Source organism: Phalangium opilio, unplaced genomic scaffold (assembly GCF_054372755.1).
Source record: "Phalangium opilio isolate 3A_F unplaced genomic scaffold, DU_Popi_V2 ptg000113l_1, whole genome shotgun sequence".
Classification (NCBI taxonomy): domain Eukaryota; kingdom Metazoa; phylum Arthropoda; class Arachnida; order Opiliones; family Phalangiidae; genus Phalangium; species Phalangium opilio.
Window position 1 is genome coordinate 2,141,312 of NW_028324209.1, and position 22,367 is coordinate 2,163,678.

The window sequence follows — 22,367 nt, forward strand, 5'->3', positions numbered from 1 at the left end:
TTTGATGTCGCAATTCTTACTAAAAAGATCGATGCTTTATTAATATTAATATTTAAATTAAATCTTTTTCGAAGATCATCAATATTTTTTTTTAATGAAGTTAAACCCAAGGTATAAAGTAATATATATAGTTTTATTTTGACTTATGAAAGTTATGTTTCTTTTTCTTAGACAACATTTCTGGCATTGTTGAGCTTTTGGTTGATGATTTCCTACGTTTTTTATCGTCATCTTTAGGTTCTTTGCGTTTCTTTTTCTTCTTCTTTTTATGTTCTTTGCGTTTGTTTTTCTTATCAGGGATTGTGGAAGATAATTCTGAAGAATGACCCTCTGTTAAAGTACTTTCAATATCTTCCCATTTACTACGTTTTTTAGTCCTCTTTTTCTTTGTTGAACTTGTTGTTGGGGTCAGTTCCATATCTTGAATTAAACTTTGTAACTCGGCAGGGTCAAATTTCAATCCGTATTCGTCTTCTTCCATCTCAACATCTGAACTTTTGATAGACTTTTCATTTACTTCACTCTTCTTTCTCTTTTTTCCTCTTTTAGGCGATGGTAACGCGTTACTATTTTTACTTTTTGTAGTATCGTTATTAGCCGCAATTGATTCTACCCCAGAATCATACAAAATGGGAGTTTCTTTAGAACTTTTGGCTTCTTTTAAACTTTTTCTCTTTTTACGGGGACTTTTGGAAGTTGGAGAGAAAATTCCCGAGGTATTTGTGCTAGCAAAACTATCACTACGTTTTCTTTTTCGTTTAGGAGTAGTTTTAATGGATTGTTCTTCGCTTCCCATTAGTTTTTGACTATTTTGAGTTGGAGTAATAGGTTCCGTAAAGAATTCATCCTCTGAATCTTGATTATCAGATTCGTTTACAGTATAGCCATTAACCACTTTAAATTCTTGAGGTTTGCACGAAGATACTGGACGATCTTTTAAAATTTGTAAACTACAAAAGTTTTATAATATTAGGGAACTTTTTTTTAACACCTAAAAAAGTTGAGTTTACAACACACCATTCGTGGGTTATTCTTCCACGTATTCTCATGTTATTCTCTCCAGAATCTACAGAGGTTATTTTAAATGCCATTTCTTGCCCTATACAGACAAAATTGTCTATTGTTGCCTCGTCAATCCCCTTGTCAAGCGTTAGTGATACATTGATACAACCGTGAACTAAACAGCCAGCGTGCGTTTGGCTTATTCTTGAAGGGTAATCGAGATTAAAACTTAAAGTCTGAGTTAATTAACCCAAATTAGCTTACTTATTAACAGTTCCAAACAGAATATTTCCAATAATTGGTTTAAATACGTAAAAATCTGCCGATACTTGATGGTAAATGTAGGGCAAATCCGATAAAATTTCTCCGTCCTCTTCTAGGAACATGACACCGTCGTAACCAAGTACGATTCCTCCAAGTCTTAAAACGAATTTAAAACTTTAATTATTTTTAACATCAGCAATTGAATTTTTGCAAAAAAATTGCCTTGGCCTTTACCTTTTCACATAGTGGTTTTTCCATCCTTGTAAAAATTGCGCCACACCTTGAGCTTCTTTATCAATGTAAGATGGTTGAAGAGCGATAGTTACCGTGTGATTTATTTTAGTTACGCAAGATGTAGCGTCGTTAATTAATTGTTTGGCTAAATTTAAGAAGTTCATTTTGACGAGACGCGTGAAGCACGATGCTCATGCGGCCATATTGTTTTTGACCAGCTACGCAAATTTTCCGCAACAGGAGGCGGGTTAATCTCCGACCAATCACAGCTCGTTAAATATAGGCGCTAAGATCAAATTGCAAGTTGAGCACATGGTTATCACCATAGATATAGTAAAACTATTTTACACCTGTAAAATCTTTTAAAAAACACTTGGAACTTGTATTTCTACTTACTTTCGAGGAAATACCACCGTTTTCTGAAGGTAAGAGTCTTTTTTTATACATTTATTAGTAATAAAAACATTTAAGGCGAGCTAAGCCTTGGTCATAGCCATAAATTGGAAATGGAGTAATGGCATCTCCGAGGCATGGAGGAAGGATACGAGCTATGGGCTCTATAGGAGAGGCCAACTAATAGGCGCGCGAGAAGCCAAAAAGGGTCACGGTGGCGCCGCCAGACGGCGAGTAAAGTAACTAAAGTTCAAACAAATTATTGAACTATAACGTGTAAAAAAAATGTATTTTTGGGAAATCGGAAAAAAGACAAATTTCTAGTATTTCCTTTATTATTTTTGCAGTTAGGAGCGCTGCAATCAATTATTAACCATATGTTTCGATTTGTTGTTCCGGACATGGTTTTGAATTTTCATTAAAACTTTAGTTACTTTACTCGCCGTCTGGCGGCGCCACAGTGTCCCTTTTTGGCCCATAGCTCGTATCCTTCCTCCATGTCCGAGGGTTTGACTTATTATGCCCTATAGGGAGTTAACATAGAGTGCCACTCATCCTTATGATAGTTCCAATTTTGGCCGCTAATTTGTCCCCGATAGATGGCGTTTTATACGGCTACCCCCAGAAAATAGCGGCTGTCTGCTCGTTGCCCCTTCCGCGTCGACCTCCCATTGAATTGTGCATCTACCCTTTTAATATATCTATGGTTATCACCGCTTTTAAGCCTCGCCAAGTGTTAAAAGAAAAAAATACCCTTTTTTAGTCACATTTATAATTTATTTACACTCCCAGGTATTAATGTTTACAAAGAAAATTATACAGCTACTATTTACAACACATTGAAAAGAGAGATTTAAAATTATTAATAAGTCCTGTCACTTTCGTAAGAACTCATCTTGAATAAAAACAAATGACCTCGAGACTAGAAAGGGTTACATAAGCTTACTGTCACTGATTCCACAAAACTAAAAAGGCTTAGAGCTAAATCTCACAGAGAAATTAGTGGAATGTCTATAGAAACTATTGCTAAATAGATTCTAGGCTTCTACAACTAACGAGTGTTATTAATTCCGACCATAATCATCGTACCCTACATTATTACACCAAAATTATGGTCAAGTTCAAAGGCCACACTTAAATTCGTTGGTTAATTTGTTATAAATAGACATTAACTACTATAAATTGGGGTATATTTTCTTTATATTTATAATAATTTAGGTATAATACTTAACTGCCCAAAGCAATAGAAAATTAATAGAGATAAAAATAGGCTTAGCGCTAATCATAGCTCTACTACGAAATATTGCTCAATTGCGCCACTTTTTTTTATTAAATAAAACTAAACATGGCACGCTAATCTCAAATCTTTTTTCATTTAAATTAAAAATCTCTAAAGTACCTTTCCCTTTCCTCTTTTGTAAAAATTAAAACTATAAATTTTTGTTAAATCCTTTTTTTTCCAAAAGCAAATAAAAATATCTCAAAATATAATAGCCATAGGCACGTGTTTTTGAAAAAACCCTAATCCTAATTTGAGTAGAATTCTAATTTAAGTTTGAAATAAGGCACACAATTAGCGTAGCGTTTTTGTAACCTTTCACCCCAAAAAATCATTGTTGTACGTCATTTAGAAATATTTAAAAATTTGAAAAAAGTGGTTTGTATCATGAAAAAGTTAAAAAGGGGCGGGGTTTTTTTTTTTTGAATGATGTATTGTCATGGATGAAGGATGCGCGTGAAAAACATTCGACGCTCAAGAGGATGTGCAACTCCCTATACTAAAAAGTAGACAAGTCGATACTAGCGCCGCCTGGCTACCAGTGCTGGAAACCCTGGCGCGAAAAATAAAAAATACTGGACATAAGAAAAAAAACCCACCATTTCGCTCCTAACAGACGACGCTAAGGAAAAAAATCGACGGTAGCGCGTATTTTTTCTTATGTCCAGTATTTTTATTTTTCCCGCGAGGGTTTCCAGCGCTGGTAGCCAGTTGGCGCTAGTATCGACTTGTCTACTTTTTAGTATAGGGAGTTGCACATCCTGTTGAGCGTCGAATGTTTTTCACGCGCATCCTTCATCCATGGTATTGTACTTAAATCTGGCAGTAAAATTTGTATTAATTTCATGTACTGTATATATAAAAAATTGTTTCAAAGACCATTGTTTAGCTTTTCGACGTGTTTTTGGTAATGTTTTCGGGAGACAAATGGCAAAGTTTATTTTGTTTTATTGTCTAATGTTAACTAAATGCGGATGAAATTGTAAATAATCAAACGGAATTCAAAAAACTACGCTATTTGTTTGATCGCGTACCTGTTTCGTTACCAAAATTTGGCCAAATAAAATGAGCGTCGCATCTTTTATAGGCAAAACCGCATTCAACTCCGGTTCCTAAGAGATCCGATTTGACTTTTTGAGGACTCTCAGCATCTCCGAGTTGAGTTTCTGTATGATTAAATTATTTAAAAATATTTAAATTAAGCATGGGCGAATACTCGAGTAACACGAATAACTCGATCGAATATCGAGACGAATAACCGTCTCGATATTCGATAAGCCCCATTTCGGGTATTCGAACGAATATCGAATAGTGAATTTTACTATTCGGGCCTACTATTCGTTAAATATTCGACTAACTATTCGTTAAATATTCGATTAACTATTCGTTAAATATTCGATTAACTATTCGAGAAAACAAAAATATTAACCCTAAAAATGTTTTAAAAATGTAATGGCAGTTACACTTTTTAATGTATAAGTTTCTATGGGAAAATAGGCCTGAAGTGCTACTACTCTATAGCACATCTAAATTCTAAATATAATTTAAATTGATTTTAATTAATCCTTCTATTTCTGACTATTCGATAACTATTCGATAAGGCCAATTTTAAGTTAAGCCTAATTATTCGATATTCGGTTCCCAAACAACTATTCGTCTCGGTATTCGATAAGAAAATTTTTCACTATTCGATATTCGTCTCGACAGTCAAAAACTGGTATTCGCCCATGCTTAATTTAAATAATAGAAAAAATAAGAAGTTCATACCTTCGCCATTGACTAATTTGAATAGATTATAGTCTTGAGGATTGGATATCTTGAATTTCAACGCTATCATCTTACAGACGTCTTTGGTAGTCATATTAGGTCTAACTGGGAGCGTTTTTGAAATAATGCTGCCACTCAGTTCATCAGGAATCATAATTTTCATGAAACCTTGTAAATCTACGATGGAAGGTAATCTAGGTTCGCTAGATTTAAGAAAGAATAGGGAATTCCCAACGGAATTAATTGATTCTCCGCTCCTAGAAGCTTCGTTAAGTTGATCATTTGGCACTGAATCTTGTTTTTTGGAAGCTAACGGAGAAGAGGATGAGCTAACTGAAGTATTTTCCTGAGAAACGTTGTTTCTAGCTTCGAAAGAAGACTGAAATTTCTTCAGGACGTCGACGGCGCTACTCAGAGTCGTTAAATAGTATCCTCCTTCCCCATTTAACATTGACGGTTGCAATAAACCCCACATATAATCCGCTTCAATTTCGGCGGAAATCATGCCACAATGAACCAAAACGTAGATGAAAATCGGTAAAAAATCTTCAAAAATTAAATATAGTACATTATTAAAGAAGACAAATTAAAATTAAGGATTAATTAAATTTGGTACCATCCGCTCCGAGAGAGGCGTGAAATTTCTCCTGTTTGGATTTCCTATGCTGTACACTATTATAAATGGTCGTCACAGCGGCTAATAAATTCTCCAACTTTTTAACCGGAGAATATTCTTGCTGTAAACGCAGAAGAAAGTGACGAATTATTTCCAAGGCTGGTCCTTCGGGTGGCGTTAATTCAGGCTGAAAAGAAATTGATTAATTTTATTTCCCTTCCCACAAATTAATATTAATTTTAATTTTACACTAACCCTAATTCCTATTTCTAGTTTTGTTTTCGAACGAGCAAACTTAATGTTGTCTGATAAAAGCTGTAGGGAACCTTTACTGTAATTAAAAATTGTTAACGTTTTAATTTTAAGTAATGAAAATAAATTAATATTTGTATTTACGTTTTGTAAGAATCAACAAACAACTGGTAAATATAGTTCTTCAAAGGTTTTATAACTAATTTATGTAATGCACCTTCCACTATGACATCGATATTTAAAAACTCATCAGCTTTTAACTACAAACAAAAATAAAAAAATAAATAGACGAAATTAGGCCAGTTTTTAAAAGTAATCAAAACCTAAATATTACCTTCTCTCGTTCAATTTGCACCAATTCTTCAAACTGTCCTTCACCGTGTTTCAATAAATAATTTTTCATGCCATTCATGAATTGTCGAATCTAATTTTAAAAAACCATTAGCAACAAAAAATCAACAGTTAAGTACTTTCAAGAAGTTATATCTAGTATCTCAGAGAGAAGGTATAAATTCGCCAGATTTCCAGCAGCTTTATCTCCAGTCCAAACGTATAGTAGGTCTGGAGTCAATCCCCGTCTCTAAATTACAACCAGCATCTCATTGGTTCTTGAAAACTCCCGTCAGCGCGACGACGCGAGTGACGAAAATTACAGTCATATTTTCCGACTGAGGAGAGGCTGCGAAAAAGCCCGCGCCTCCTTTTACGTCCCCCCTTGTATTTTGAGAGGGGGACTGGGACTATGGCGCGCCAATACAAAGGCATCTTATACCTTCTCTCTGAGATACTGATATAACTTCTTGGTACTTTAGATTTAATTACATTTCTCATAATAACTGTTGGATTCGTTTCATTACTCTCTTTCGTGCACTGAATAAAGTTTTCAATTGCCATGGCAAAAGTATTATTCTTTTCAAAAGCTAGCCTATAAATATATTGCCTGATTGGTTCACCGATGAAAGAATCTTTCACGCGAAATGATGGAAGCCTCGAAGTATCTGAAATTTAAGCGTCAAGCGAACGAGAAATATTGGTTTGGCGAAATTTTCTGCTTAATAACTTTACCGAGAAACGACTGAATTTTTTGTTGCGTCATGTTTTTGCTATCCTTATTTCTATCCATTGGAACTGTCGGCATCTCGGAAAAACTATTTTCATCTTCATTACTAGTTTGACTACTAATCATGGAAGCACTCTCAGATTCATCACAATCAATTAACGGAACAGTATCACTTAAATTCTACGTAAAATCAACAACATCGGTATCGTTAAAATCCAGCAGCAAAAAATCACCCGCCAAGTTAAAAAAATAACCTCATTCACTTTGTTTCGATTCATTTCATTCTTATTAAGTAAAGAATTTTCTCCATTTTGTTGATTCTTTGATTTATCGGTGTCTGAAAATTGCCTGGCGTTGTTGCTTTTAGCTCCTGGCGATACTAAATGAAGTACTCGATCCCATCTAGCGCTATCCCAGGGTTCGGAAAATTCCGTAGCGGTATCATCAATATGGTCGCTTCTTTGAGAACAATAACGCCCGCCCGGGGTTGTGGAGGAATCCAGCTCCAAGTTATCATAGACAGATTGACCAACAACCGAACTAGCCAATGATTCATCATCGGAGAAACAAAGTTCGGGGGATTGTATAGTTATTAGGTCCTCTACAGTAGTCGTGTCACTAATCTAAAGGTTTAAAACAGTTATTTACAATCTCGATTGGAGTTAGTTCAGTGGTGTGAGAGTCCCGTTTTTTCGGTTTCGAGCCGAGTCCGAGTATCAAAACTAATTTCTTATCGAGTATCGAGCCGAGTCTCGAAAATACTCTCGAGTATCGAGTATTTAGATAGGTCAAATTTTGTTTGTTCTTTCGAGTAATTATAGAGTCTCAAATATTGACTTGTCGAGTAGCGATTTTGTAAATTTCTTGAAAATAATGAAGATGTTCAATTATCTAATAACTAACTAGTTCAAAAATATTGTTAGTGATCAATTAAACATTGAACAGGTGATTTTCAAAATAAATGCTCATGAACTCCTCGTTCGCTATAGTTGTAAGCCTCGGATTCGAGTATTTGTCAAGTATTTAAGATGATAAAAAGCTACTCGAATCTGTCTCGAGTATCTCAATGCGTTGCTATCGAGTATCAAGTCGAGTACTCGGCTCGATACTCGAACCGAGCACTCGAACTTAACGAGTACTCGCACACCCCTGAGTTAGGTACAGTGGTGTGCGATACCCGGCTCGATACTCGAACTCGCACACCACTGGTTAGGTAACTTTTATGTACCTGAGAACCATCATTATGCGCTTTACTAAAATTAAGAGGAAATTTAATATCCAATGGGAAGCTAAGGGGACTTTCATCGGGAAATCCTTGTTCGGAATCACTCTGTCCCATCCATTCCCAAGAGGAATCAACAGCCCAGATTGATTCCGTCGTCCCAGTATTATTATTTCTTCTAGGTATGGAACCAATTTCTTCCGGCAATTTATTAACGCACACTTTCTTTGCGATTGGAGGTTTAGTTCGCACAGCGTTATCCTTTATATTCGGGGTTAAATTCTCAATACTAGATGATATACTAATTTCGCCGTCTTCGCTAGAATTCAAGTTTAACTTCTTAGAAGCGACGGCGCCACCAGGAATAAGATCCCCAAACCAGGGTAAATTAGGATCGGAATGTCTATGACAAACTAATCTCTTATTGACGTTATTTCTCTTATTTGAATCATTAGATTGTTGTATCGTTTCAGGGTTAGGGAGTGAATCAATCGGTTCCGCGTAAAAGGGACTAGAAACTTGCGCCAGTTGTTCCTGACGTTGATTATGGCATCTTATATCTTGCATAGATAAACTACACTGTCTCGGTAACGGTTCGTTATTAAAGTTTTTGTTAAGTTTCTCTTCAACTTTATGGTTCGTCGTCGCCGCTTCGTCCGTTTGAGTATAATTTGAGACCATGACTTTGGGATCGAGTTGAGCTTGCGTGTAAACATCCTCCTTTTTAGGTAAAGAGGCGGAAAGAGAGCTATTACTATCAGTGTCAACGTGTTTCTCAATTATGGAAGAGAGAGGTCTTTGAGGTTTGAACGTGAAAAATGTTTTTGCGGGGTTTTCATTATCAGACATGGTGGAGCTACCACCCCAAATATCTTCGTAATCGGAGACTTTATCGGCCAGACTACTTTTATAGTACAAACCGGGGGAATCAGTACTCTCGTTGTTTAAAAAGGAAGCCATTGATTTTGATTTCTTAGAGACTCCATTTGATTTGTGTCTAATTACAATTTCGGTAGATTCCAATGACTTTGAAGAAGCCTGAAATAAATAAAATGCTTCAAAATTTGTTTCCCACTATTTTTTTTTTTACGTCAACTTACAAAATCTAATTTCTCTTGAGATGTTGAAGCTTCGTTTTCTGATTTTGAATGAATCATAGCTGAAGACGTAAGTACAGAGACGGGAGTAGTCCTCGGAGGAGGCTTAGGAGCGTGAGGAACTGGAGGTGGCGGTCCGGGAACAAATTTCTTGGTTGGTACAGTTTCCTTTGAAATAGAAACAGAGTCCAACTCTTTCCCGTTTCCTCCCTCAGTCTCAGAATCGGGGGAAGTAACTGGTGTCGGAAGGGCTGGTTTATTAACTATGGTCATTGTTGCGGGAGCTGTATTTCTTCTTGTGTAAAAATTAGGCGCTGGGTTATCGGAAGAAAACATTGTGGAAGACCAAAAATCTACCAAGAAAAAAAGCCTGGCATTAGGTGCTGCTGCCAACCTATGATATTTCTTGGGTATTTTGTCTTTTACCTTGTCCTAAAAGAGCCAAAGAAAGTAACTCCTGTCGAGAGCTAGCGTACATCAAAACTGAAGGTAAAGTCAACGCAACTGGTAATTCATCACTGTTAAATTTAAACTGTTAAAAAATACAATTTCTTTAATAATTATTAAAAATAAATGAATTTACCAGCATTGACAATAATGAGCCACTAATAAAGGAACAGATGTAAAGTAACTCTCGGATCCTTCCAAATGAAGTAATCCATTATCATTCTTTTCTATCAAATAATGTTCTATATGAGGTCCAACATTAGGAGGCAATCGAACGGTCAGAGCCATCGTGTTAGGTTTGCTAGATTTCCTTATTATAAAGTTCTAATGAAGAAAAATAATCTATAATCTTTTGAAAAACATTATCAGAAGTGAGATGAGACTAGAAGTACTGAGCTAACGAAATTCTTCACTCGGCAAAAGTGAATATTCTTGATAACACAAGAACGGTTGGCCCTCTGGTAGCGGTTTCTGAATTTTCCCTCCAAAACGTGAGACGCTCGCGGTGGTAGACGGCCGAACTAGATTCAAGGAGTCGCGTCCGTGTTCGGCCGCTTTAGGTTGAGGGGAAGGGGGTAGGAAATGTTTTTGGAACTCGACCAATTTTTGTTCTCTGTAGTGTAGGCGCGTGTTAAGTGGCATAAAATCCTCAAATTTGTTCACTAGTGCCAGGATCTACTATCAATGCTAGAGCCCTTCACTTCTAGTCTCATCTCACTTCTGACATTATTCATTTTTATTTTTTTAAAATACTTACCCCTATTTCTTTCCCTTGTAATAAATGCACAGTCCCGCTACGCAAAATATCAGGTAGAAACCAGATAGGGTGGGTACAAACGAGGCGTTCAAGCATACCTATCTCCACAACAAAATTACTGCTATTTGTATCATCTGATAAAGTAGCGGAGGATGACTGTGTGGCGATGGGTGAGCTCTAATAATTAAAAATATTCACTTAAACTTTAAGCAAAAGCTGTTATTGTTAAAAAATGGGCTTGCAATTTAGCTAGGCCATTAGAGAAATTGAAAAATATTTTAGAGTTAATAAATTCTACAGGTCTAAGATAGAAAGATAGGACAGAACCACTCAGAAAGAAAATAGAAAAGCCATTTTTTTTTTGGTTTCAGAAGTACCTCTCCACCACCGTCAGTACCAGCACCCAAGGAGCAAGAAGCAGCGGGGCTAGCAAGATGAGCAGCTCGAGATGATAGATCAGAGTCAGAAGCTCTCATTTCGTGTCTCATACCATTTGAAATCGAGTTTGATTGGTCATTGAAGTCGTTGCCATCCCCGTTTGCGTCTCCCCATCCTGGAATCTCACTGAAAATTTGGCTTTTCTGATACTCCCCTGTTGCGTCAGACTGCTGCTCCCTGATTTGAGACTCTTTTCTGTTAAAGAATCGTCCATTTTCTCCCAACCCCGACACAGACTGCTCATGTAATGACTCGTTTCTTTGAAAGGGAATAATTAAATACTAGAGAAACAAATCCTTAAGCATTACAAAGTTCTAAACTTACCTTTCGTCTGAGCTGTCATTTTCACGTGATCTTCCATTTTCTAACGTTGCAAGCTCTAAGTCTTGGCATAAATCATCTAGCATCAAATCTAAATCGAGCGCGACATCAGAGAGCAGGTCTTGAACTTGCCAATAATTCTTTTTAGGTGGCCCTTCCGAACACATGTTCGTTAGAGGCTAACAAAGTTTCATCACAGAGGCCATGCATTCATTAGCCTCTTTTCGCGCTATCGATTTAATATTATTCGACCTGTACAGTGGATAAAACCGAACTCTTATCAGTATTTTAACGTTAAATAATGGTCTATATTATAGCAAGGTCCTCCAAAAAACGGGTTCAATTATGACTCATCAGTAACTCACTCTGAAATTTGATTTTGATTTCCAAGAAGGACGTCACTAGAGCCTCGGCCTAGGTTAGTCTCACCTTTCAGGAGTGACGGAACTTCGGAGGAGCGACAGAAAATTACAGATATTTAAGATTTTTTGGTCGGAAAATATCAAAATATCAGTCCAATTTACAGTATAATTAAAAATATAATACTTGATAATTTATAGTTATGAAAAGTACTACGGAATTTTGGGAACAAAACAACTGTTCCACAAAAATTCAAGCGAGCCCCTTAATACCTCCCCCAAGGGCGAGTATGGTGCTAATTTTTATCTAGATGGCATTGTTTTTCCATGGCCAACTTAGATTACCGGTGGTAGATGGCCTGCCAGCTTTACCCGAGCCCCATGTTAAAAAACGACTAGCAAAATCGCCCCTAGTTCCGACTTTCGCCGTTAGGTGCGCTACCAACCCAGTTTTCATCATAATGCTTTTTCTATGGGAAAAAAATTCGGAAGTGGACTCGGTTTAAGAGCATTTTTAATATATTTACCGATTTTTTTTCCTGGCCGAATTTTAAATGAGAAGTCAAGTAAGTTTTAATTTATATTTTGAGACCAATTTCATAATTTTCCGTTCGTTATTTGACGAGTAATCAACATTCAAAGTTGGGGTTGTTTTTAAGGCGGAGAAACGCGCCGTTTAGAGTTAAGCCTCGGTCTTGAAGGAAGTTTACAACTTTACATTAAAATTTAGTGGCGCCGTTGGACGAAGGTTAGGTTTTCCGAGAAATTTAATTTATCCGCCTTATAGTTTTACTATATCTATGCATGGGGCTCGGGTAAAGCTGGCAGGCCTTCTACCACCGGTAATCTAAGTTGGCCATGGTTTTTCACTGTGGTTTTTCAGATTTCCTAAAGCCATTTCCCGCCAAATTTGGATTTCGCGGGCTTTATCATCGTGGAATGGAACTTCTTTTCACCCGAAATGTAAATGCACCTATTTCGTTTACATTGTCCGGTGTGTTAAGGGACTCAAAACCGGGAAGAGTTTCCTGTCTTTACAATTTTTTTTTAAGAAACTAACCTTTCCTATAACTTATAAATTCGATAAAATTATGCTGCATTAGGAAGTTAGGATTAATCATAGAGCTAAAATGTTACTGGTCTAAAATAAGACGTTATCAACAAACTAGGGGTTCTCAGCCATCCCGACCTTGAGAAGACTCTACGAAACCACTTCTAATGGACCTTACCATAAGTTTATAAGATGTCCCATAAGTATGACACTTCCTATACTTCGTAATGATAGAGATTTACTGAGAGCTAGTTCGAGAATTGATTACACTCGGTTTTGCTGTCCATCTTTCTATTTAGTCTGTAGTAAGCTTTTAACAGTGCCGCCATGGATAAAGAAATTTGTTTTCACGCTATAGGATCGGCAACTCCCTGTCTCGAACGACAGCTTATTCTGTATATAGGCCATACTCTGTTACAACATTGGTTGTCAGCACGCGCAAAGCTAGGTCTCTATGTGATCTAGCCATGCGCGAGACCAAAAAAACTTCAGGATCTTCAGGATTTAAAATCGTTTAAAATATCCTGAAGTTTTTTGTCTCTTGTCAGCACGCGCAAAGCTAGGTTAGATCGAGACCTAGCTTTACGCGTGCTGACAACCGATGTTGTAACAGACTATACAGAATAAGCTGTCGTTTGAGATAGGGAGTTGCCGATCCTGTAGAGTGAAAACAAATTTCCTCACGCGCATTCTTTATCCATGGTGCCGCAGTGCCTCACCAGCCGTCACTTTATGAGAATTTATGACGTTTGACCTACCTTCATGATAAGATCTCAGTAACCAGTGACAAACTTACGGAACATATCTTACGAACTTATGATGATATTTTCCAATAGGAATTTTGGAAAATTACCCAAGTAAAAATTTCCAATTGAAAGGACGCGCAGTGACTACCGCCTCGCCTAGAAATTCCCCAATCTGCCGAACTCTTTTATCCATCTTCAAAATGAAGAAATATTTGTGAGGGACGAATGGAGTCCAGTAGAGAGTACGGACTAAAACTATGAGAAGAGCCAAAAGGGATTTTTAAAGAATAAATAGAAATTTTTCCGAAAGAGTTACGAGTTGGAGGGTCCTTTGGGGAGGACTAGTTTCGTTTCTTAGTTCTTACTCCTCTCTTCTCTTTTGGAAAATAAAGACGTAGAAGGAAAAAATAATAAAGAAATAAAAGAATCGGGTAAAATTCCTCCCGAGGACCAACGCATTTGTTTAAAAAGATAAAATATGAATCGCTCTAGCCAAGAGAAATCTTTCACTCTTTCGCATTCAGCCCTTAGGGACCTTTCGGTCGTTAGGTTGCAGCTCAAAAATGTTTGACAAGAAGCTGATGTTTACTCGTTTCTAGTCCGAAAACCGGGACAAACGCTAAGCCTAACGCAACCTATTTTCTTTCTTCTGATTCGTATTATTATACAACTTTTCTAAGCCAAAGCAGCGTACTCGCAATGTTCTTTGTTTATCGCCACGGAGTCCCAGATCATCCCTAAAAGTTTACGCGTTTTCTTTACGTCTCTATCGCGCTACACAACAAAAGTTTGCCTCCAAATTTGTACAGTCGCGTTGTATTATTTGAGGTTTGCGTGGATTGGGAAACTATATTCTAAAACAAAGACTTTTTGGCGCGCGAGAAAACTCCATTGGTCCTAGTTGAAATAAAGACTTATTTCGTATATAGAAGTTCAAAGGTCAGAGGAATTAAGTTTCTAAAGTAGAACTAAGTGGGAGGCCTCTGTATTAAATTTTCCGACGGGTTACTAATAGAACTGAAACCCTCTAGAGCGAGTTTGATAAAATATTTATAAATTGAAATCATAATTTAATACTAAATGTAATTTAATTTAAATTTCGTTACGAAAATAACAGACGGTCAAAATAAATGCTAAAAACGGAATCGATTTTTGCGCGCTGTTTTCTAAACACGGTTTTTGACTAAATACGGTATCTTAAAATCAAGTTGCTAAAAGATAGTTTGTCTAGAACTCTGGAACTCTGGAACTCTCTAAAATTAGGGCTTAGAAAATTTGCCTCTCTATTGGGAACCGGTATGTATAGGGTAATTAGAAACGGCGCCTATGAGATAAACTCATTTGTGGGCAGAGACTTAAAGCCGAAACAGGACAGGAAATGAAAACCGATAGAAAGAAGGCCACTTTTCCACCAGGAGCGTTCAAGATATCATTTGCGTTTCCATAGCAACGGATAAAATAAAAAAACAAGTTCAAGAGAAAGTATCGTTTCGAATAACGTCTTTCACCAACGTTTTGTAGTCTAGCTTTTTGCTTTTTATCAGTCCGTAAGCAGCTGTTATCTTCATTTCTCTCTCTAGTCACGACTCGCGACTATTTCGATGCTCTTTTTCTTTCGTTTCGTTCTCTCACCCTAACCTAACCCAAATTGGTCTCCCCTATCTTTTTTTGAAGACCTATAAGGATCGCGTCACATCACAGTACCCCTAAACACGTAGCCCACTTGCACCTGCTCGACTTAAAGGGAGCATAAACACACAAATGTTTGGGCGGTTCACCTAATTACACCCATCTGCCACCTTGATACCTTCATATAAGCTAAGCCTCGCAATCCCTAGTTACCTAAAGGACCATATGGTTTCGGTTGAAGACGATATTTTCAATCTCTTTCATACATCTCCTTATTTAAGATATAGTTTAAGATCCTTCAAGTATGGATGGCGTAGGCCTAATTTTCATATTTAAATTAGGCTTAACACGAGAGTATTTGAGAAAATTTAAAGTGATATCAGCTATAAATATAAAATAAACAAAATACGTCTGTAAATTTTGAAAATTTCATATCTCACTGTCAACTTACACTTAGTCGCCTCCTCCTTCTCAGCAGGCGTCCTGTACCCGCAGACCATCCGTCTTTTGACGTACACCTCGATGTCAAACTCTAGGGAAGGGAGTCCCTGGCATCCTTTTATCTCTGAAACGCTTTTAGAAGTCTAGGACTAATTTTACACGTACGAACGAGCAGCAATAATGAACTCCTACTATAGTACCCCACCCCTTATCCTCGTGCGATTGCGGACACGGGAAAAGTCCCTTTAGAAAATTAAACCGGATATCCTGTGGAAAACAAGTCTTTCCCCTTAGAGTCCTAATCTTCTCTAGTGAGTTTCGTTCGGCCTTCCTCACGTGAAAGAGCGAAAAGATATTCCAATTTTGTCCATGAATTGAATTTAACTCTAGGTAGAGTATAATATTTGGTTCATAATCTTGCCCGATTCATCCCTTTCCCCGCTTTTCCTTCGATACAGGAATGGCCACGAACGATTTCGAAGGTAGACGAAAGGGGAGAGTGGAATATACGTTCAAAAGGGAAGCGGATAATGAGAGAAATACGCTAAAATGAGGCTTGACTATATGGATTATGTTTCACTCTGTGTTTTCTGTGTTTAGAAAGGCACGTCCTAGTTATATCTAAAATAAAAAGATCGTAACTCGAAGTTAAATTCTACGTAGATTTTCGGTTCTACGTTTTTCTCTAACATATTTTGTTTAGGGTCCTCAGCGTTAAAGGCTTATCTTTACTTCAAATTGTGACCCTTTTATAAAGCACGGTGCTGAAAATTCTATTTGAAATACGTTAAGTACATTCCATTCTTTGACTGCAATGAGTTTTTAGTTATAACGTAGTTTAAATCACTCGTAACACGCGGCATACTCGGACTGAAACTTAACTATATAAACAGCACCAACGTTAGATAAATGGTTTTTAAATTCATTCGTTATCTTTCAGAGAAAGTCCCATAGCGTCCCAAGTTCCATTCCGAAGTGGAGATTTTAGGTAGGCCTAAATGTCCTTTACTGAAAATTCAAGGGGTATCTTTGGAAACCAACTAGATTGAATTAGACCGTTCTTCTTTTGACAGCCGGAGAATGTATCCTTCTCGGCGCGCCTTAAATTATCAATGAACTGAGATTTGGTTAATTTCAGAGCTAATATAGAGACGGGAGAATTAGGCCTAAGTGATTAGGCTTAAAACGGATGGAATACACCTTTGAAATTTATTCATTCGTACGTCACGTCAATTCTGGCGTATAGCCTTGTTCCAAGCATTAATTAATCAAGTACGGAATATATTAGAATATATAACTTCTATACCATTAATATTAAACGAACGTTGGGAAATAGTTGAAAAATGCATTAGGCCTAAAAAGATTTTGACCGCAAGAAGTTGGTTTGGAAAAGAGAGTAGTTCCGTTTCTCTGTTGGTTTATCGCGTAAAGAGACGTTAGAAATGCACCCGCAGGCGGATTTCTCCGGAGACTGGGACTACTACTACTACAGAATATAGAAGATAGAGTGAAGTTAAGCTGCCAGTCCCGGACTGCGTGGAGAAGAGAGTTTTGGGGTTTTGAATTTTATTTTGGAGGAGTTTATCTTAGAATATAAATATATTCGTTCGGTGGGTGGTGGGGGAGGGAGGGAAGAGGATTCTTAGCCAAGCAGTTGTAAAGGGTATTGTTTGGCTGAAGAATTCCCTGACGGTTTGGTTATTTTTGGTTTGTGCCCCAAGGAAACGTTGTCCTACTTTTCTAGTGATGAAAGGCACGATTAGAATGGGGAACTATAGGATTACAGCTAAGCCTAACCATTATCCGTGGGAAAAATCTATAAGAAAATGGAGTTAGGCTTAGAAAGTATATTAGGCTTAGCCGTTTTAGGGTTAGAGAGAACATTAGGCTTAACCATTATAGAGTTTGATAGAATACTAGGCTTAGTAATTCTAGAATTAAAAAATAACATTAGGCTTAGTGGTTTCAGGGTCAAATAGAACATTAGACCAGAAGGGGATAATAGAAGAAGGATGACACTCTGTATCCTCTTAATGCTTTAGTTATATAACGTGACGTCATTCCTCCCAAGCTCACCCTTTTAGTTTGCTTTCCCGCTCATCAAACTACAAATGGGCATCGCACCGTAAGGTGAATTCTATAATTGTTTGGCACTAAATCCCCAGCAATCATCCCACAAACCTTGATTGTCTTGACGTGGGACAAAATGCACAAGCGCGTCTTGCCAAATATTTAAACGCTAATAGAGTAATGATGAGGGAACTATTTATCGTGTATGTGATTCGGTTTAGTAACCTTGCTCTAAATGTTCCGATGTTGGGAAGAGTGACGTTACACTTACCCCGCTTTGTGGTACACTTCTCTCGAAGAGAAGTATTATATACTTCTGATTAGACTTAGCATTTTCAGGCTTGATATAGGGCATTAGGCTTAAAAACAATTAGACAATTTTAAGGCCAATTTTCTTCTAGTTTCATCTCTCCTTTAATAGGATTTTATCATGTACCATTACGCGGGATAAGAAAGGGTTAGTATATTTTTCATTCAAAAACATGTTAGAAGAGACTTGAATTTTAAAAGTGGCGTGCTTCCCTTTTCCTCTTTATCCTTTTAGAAAGAATTTCAAGAAAATAAAAGAGAAAGACAGGGATTGTAAATTTGAAAGCGCAAGGACCCGCTTCGCTTCTAATCGAGTTTCGGGATCTCGAAAAACGTAATTTTCAGACTAGCAATTTTTGCATAATGGATATCCCGGTTTTATAACAATGAAGTTGCCGGATATACCAACCGACATAAACCAAAGGAAGTTTATAAATTTTAGTATTGTATACCTTTCCTGAAAGGCTTGACGTAGAGGCAAAGGCTTAGATAAGTTTCCGAAACAGTGAAACGGTAAATAAATAATGGGATATTGATATTTAAAACCATTTTTCTAGCGTTGACAAGGCGGAATACGATTAGGTTAGACTGAAAAGGGATTCATTATTTATTTTTAAATAGTAAATATTATATTATCTGTATATTAGATTCGAGGCATTACGCGCAGACACATTCATTATAAATAGCTAAGCCTAATCTGAAGCTACGCACTAGAATACCGAGTTAGGACTAACTTCTAAACAACCCAAGTTATCGATTTCTTAACAACTATTCAAAATAAAGGGAAGGTATTTGAAACAAAATGCAAAACACAATAACAATAGGGTACTCTACATACCACTCAATTAGTACGCTACATTCTGAACGTCAGCCACATCGTAAAGACCCTTAGAATTTTCAAAACATAAAAAGATCAGACGACGTAAAAACCAGAAAAGATATATACCCAAGGAATAGAATTCAGTCGTTGTAGAAAAGATAGACAATATAATAAATGGAGTAAAAAATCCTGAGCACCCATTGTGTTTTAACCGCGAACTAGACTGGAAAATTTTCAAGCATGTGCAGTTCAAGAGGGAGGCCCGCGAAGAAGGCTCCTAAATTAACTTAGTATCTTTTTTTAACATACTCCTAAGCCTTGGTCTAACTTTTTTATTAATGAGCTTAAAGAGGGCAGTAATTATGAGAGATATTTTTTAAAAACAGGGATGCCAGGGAATGAGGAACATCGTTTTTCAATTATCCCTTGAAGCGAATAGTGTGGTTCGCTCGCAGAAAATTCTCTCTTTTTTCCTTGGGGGCAATATACCCATTTTACACGTTTAATTAAGGCTACATATTCTAAAGAAAGGCTTACAACATACATTTGATATATTAAATATAAAATAAAAAGTCCCCACTTGAATTACTTTAACAGTTGGACTGAAGCTTCTCTAATGGAATCCTAAAACTGCTCTGGAAGCGGTAAATCTTTAAACGCAACTTTGTTTCCTAAATTAATTTCTAGCTGCGTTACATTATTTTTTTATAGCTAGGGTTTCTAGGACTTGAGGGGAATGTATAATCTTGCTTATTTTTCACTTATTTCCAAAGAAGAATTAGCAATTACATCAAATACTTTCGATATAAAATAAGTTTTCCTTAAAAATTTGCGTACACTGGTGTATTGCGGTATAACGCTTTACAGGGGCAGGTAGGATTAACACGGGTAGTTTTACCCCTACATGCTGGCTTCACTTTAAAAAAGGTTTAACCACATTTTATAAATAGATTTTATGAGACTTGAGGATATAGCATAATCTTGCTTTGTTTGGACTTATTTCCCACGAATAGCAAAATCAAAAGTATATCAATAAATCGAGTTTTGAGGAACATGCATACATAGGTGTATTGCGGTACAATGATATACAGGGGCAGGTAGGATTAACACTGGAAGCTTTGCCCCTATATGCTGGCTTCACTTAAAATTTGATTGTTCAAACACATTTTAAGAAATATTGGTTAAAGAAATAAATTAATTAATGATTAAAAACTAGTATCTAATATCTCAGCTTATATTAGACCAAATTTATAAAAAAAGTTCCCTAAAGAACTATTACTTCTTAAAACAATCTATAGTAGCAATTTAAATTTGAAAACAGCACAAAGGCACGTAGATATCATTTATCTCATTTTACAAGGTAATTTTCAAAATTGTTGTGTTAGAGGACCAAATAAAAAACAGACCTATCTTATTTTTGTTGGTTTTCTCATTGTTAATATAACGAGCTCAAAAGAACCATTTATAACTGATATTAAGGAGGAAAGAACCAACAACTAAAATAGAACTTTACGGTATTTTAAACTCTATTTATCACGAAGTATTTTATAGGACCTAGAAAATTTCCTACAGTAGGAAAAATATAAAACTACTAAAGTTCTTTCTCGAAGATAAAGAACGCGGTCGTAAAATATTCCAATGATTTTGTTTCTTTTTTCTTTTCATTCAAGCGGAATTTAGAGCTGTAGTTTTTTTCCAAAGAATGATCCATATGGGAGTGGAAAATATGTCACTACGTCTAGACGGCGAAGTTATTTCCATCTGACACACGATATTAAGTATATTTTGATGTCTCTGTCAAAAACTATGCCTACATATATTTGACAATTTAAAATATATTGACAGTTATTGAGAATAGGAAGGGGTTAGTATACCAGACAATGATTTTGTCATATATTAAAATTATGAATCAAAAGAAAAAAATGTGTCACGTCTAATTCTAAGCCTAGTTTTAGGGTTTTCTTTGTGGCCTATTTCTTACATACTACAAGTGAAGGTTGGAGAGAGAGCGGGGAAGGGGGCTAATCTCAGTGCTAATACGTTGAGTGGTGACCCATCAGATTACCGTTAAGCCTAAATTCATTCAAATAACTGGAAGAAAGAAAAAATCGCTATACCATGAACACCAGAATAGAAAAGCCAAGGCCCATTTCGGTGTAATTATTTTGCTAACCCTAATTTCTTGTTTTAGTGAAGTTTATCTTCGTTCAGTAAAGAGTTAGAGAGATTCACATTGAATTTTAAGCCTAATTTCAGATTGATACACTTCTAGTTACGACTTCCTTTTTACGGTACAGGTAAGAGTTAAAGCTAAGCCTAAAAACTGAGAAAATATAAACTGAAAAAACGGTACATCCATCGATTGTCGTAAAAAGAGAAAGGAATGGTCTGCAGCCCGAGGCGTGAACCCATGAACACCAGAAAAACGAAGCCAAGGCCCAAAACCGATCGAGTTAAAGCTGACGAGACTTTAAATTTGCATGATCTACTTTTGAATACCGGTGGTGTCCGCCCGTGCGTAGTCAGAAAGAAAAGAGCCGCGGAGAGTTCTAGAAGCCGAGGGTTGAAAGAGGGAATGTTTCTTATTGATAAAGAAGATTCGTTTCAAAAGCCAAGATAGCCACTCATCCATCTTTTTAAAGAAAAAAAGTACTTTTTTTAAACTCTGAGTGAAATAGGATAGAAGAAAGCTACTCCGGAAAAGATTTTCATATCAGGCTAAACCTAACTCCAGCATAAAAAGAAATCAAAAATTCCAGGCGAACTTTTTCTCTCAGAATAATTTCAAAAAGATTTGGGGAACGTTGAAACTACAACAGGGTTCGTACGAAATTACCAAAAAACCATTTTCAGAGCAATTCAAATTAGCAGAGACGTAACTTTATATTGAAGGATTCTTTATGTATATGAAATTCCCGCGCTGAAGAAATGTATAGCTTTAAACCTTAATTTCCAGGCATTCTCCAAATGTTTTCATATTGGTATCAAGAAGTTATATCTAGTTTATTAGGGAAAAGGTATAAATTCGCCACATTTCCAGCTTTATCTCGAGTGCAAACGTAGGTCCGGAGTCAATCCCCGCCACTAAATTACAGCCAGAATCTCATTGGTTCTTGAAAACTCACGTCAGCACGACGCGAATGACGAAAATTATGTATTTTCCGACTGAAGAGAGGCGAAATAGCCCGGCCTCCTTTTACGTCCACACTTGTATTTTGAAAGGGTGACTGGGACTATGTCGCGCGAATACTTAGGCATCTTATACCTTCTCCGTAATAAACTAGATATCACCAAAGAGAATATACCAAGAGGAGCAGAAACTTTGGGAAAAGGGACCGGCTCTGAATTTGGAGAAACTAGTTCCGGTTGTTCACGTGACCATGTCGTCTGCTTAAAAATAGCCTTTGTACGTCAACGGTCAACCCAGAGAACAACCCTTTGCCACCACCAAAATAAGCAGTCGACATAATTTAACCAATAAAAGGCGTCGCTGCTTAGCCAATCAACAAAAACCGGATCTAGTTACTCCAAAACCGTGGCCGGCATTTCAAAAGCCTTGTGAAAGACTAAAATTTCTGCTCCTCTTGGTATATTCTCTTTGATATCACTTCTTGTTGGTATCTATGAACCCTGTACAATAGAAGAAATAAAGAAGTTCTACTTTTATTTCTGAGAGGAAGGGGGATGTATTCTTTGTTTTATTTACATTTATGACCCGATCAATACAAGAATTATATAGGACGGCTTGAAATATATACTGTTTTGGAGTCCTATATATTATATTTTTTGCGGT

General features: G+C 36.7%; 2 protein-coding genes and 1 long non-coding RNA gene across 13 annotated transcripts; 1 reads left to right on the forward strand and 2 right to left on the reverse strand.

Annotated features, from left to right (window-relative positions):
- Positions 1–64: 64 nt before the first annotated feature.
- On the reverse strand, positions 65–1,746 carry Polr1F (RNA polymerase I subunit F). 2 transcript variants are annotated; one of them, XM_089852726.1, is made up of 5 exons: positions 1,501–1,746; positions 1,267–1,422; positions 1,018–1,206; positions 577–950; positions 65–489 (listed from the first exon to the last, which is right to left on the reverse strand). In XM_089852726.1, the coding sequence occupies exons 1-5, from the start codon at positions 1,662–1,664 to the stop codon at positions 134–136; spliced, it is 1,239 nt and encodes a 412-aa protein (XP_089708852.1). In that variant the 5' UTR covers positions 1,665–1,746; the 3' UTR covers positions 65–133. The 2 variants fall into 2 exon arrangements, with proteins under 2 accessions (XP_089708852.1, XP_089708851.1); XM_089852725.1 differs by having other exon boundaries at positions 65–950; positions 1,501–1,743.
- A 902-nt stretch (positions 1,747–2,648) lies between these two features.
- Positions 2,649–15,530, reverse strand: spri (Src homology 2 domain-containing protein sprint). Of its 6 annotated transcripts, none has more exons than XM_089852695.1 (18): positions 15,386–15,530; positions 11,515–11,596; positions 11,153–11,401; positions 10,768–11,086; positions 10,391–10,567; positions 9,770–9,957; positions 9,613–9,704; positions 9,190–9,539; positions 8,096–9,127; positions 7,122–7,490; positions 6,873–7,047; positions 6,630–6,805; positions 6,142–6,231; positions 5,952–6,067; positions 5,811–5,886; positions 5,556–5,742; positions 4,940–5,485; positions 2,649–4,338 (listed from the first exon to the last, which is right to left on the reverse strand). In XM_089852695.1, the coding sequence occupies exons 3-18, from the start codon at positions 11,314–11,316 to the stop codon at positions 4,187–4,189; spliced, it is 4,209 nt and encodes a 1,402-aa protein (XP_089708821.1). In that variant the 5' UTR covers positions 11,317–11,401; positions 11,515–11,596; positions 15,386–15,530; the 3' UTR covers positions 2,649–4,186. The 6 variants fall into 6 exon arrangements, with proteins under 6 accessions (XP_089708821.1, XP_089708823.1, XP_089708820.1 ...); XM_089852697.1 differs by lacking the exon at positions 15,386–15,530 and having other exon boundaries at positions 2,649–4,136; positions 4,207–4,338; positions 11,515–11,859; XM_089852694.1 differs by lacking the exon at positions 15,386–15,530 and adding an exon at positions 11,696–11,810.
- A 96-nt stretch (positions 15,531–15,626) lies between these two features.
- Positions 15,627–22,249, forward strand: LOC149623272 (uncharacterized). Of its 5 annotated transcripts, XR_016374794.1 has the most exons (7): positions 15,627–15,765; positions 15,834–16,161; positions 16,316–16,363; positions 16,449–16,647; positions 17,847–17,902; positions 17,990–20,871; positions 20,950–22,249. It is a non-coding gene; the product is annotated as an uncharacterized LOC149623272 (long non-coding RNA). The 5 variants fall into 5 exon arrangements; XR_016374791.1 differs by having other exon boundaries at positions 15,834–16,363; XR_016374793.1 differs by having other exon boundaries at positions 16,316–16,647.
- The last annotated feature ends 118 nt before the right edge of the window (positions 22,250–22,367 follow it).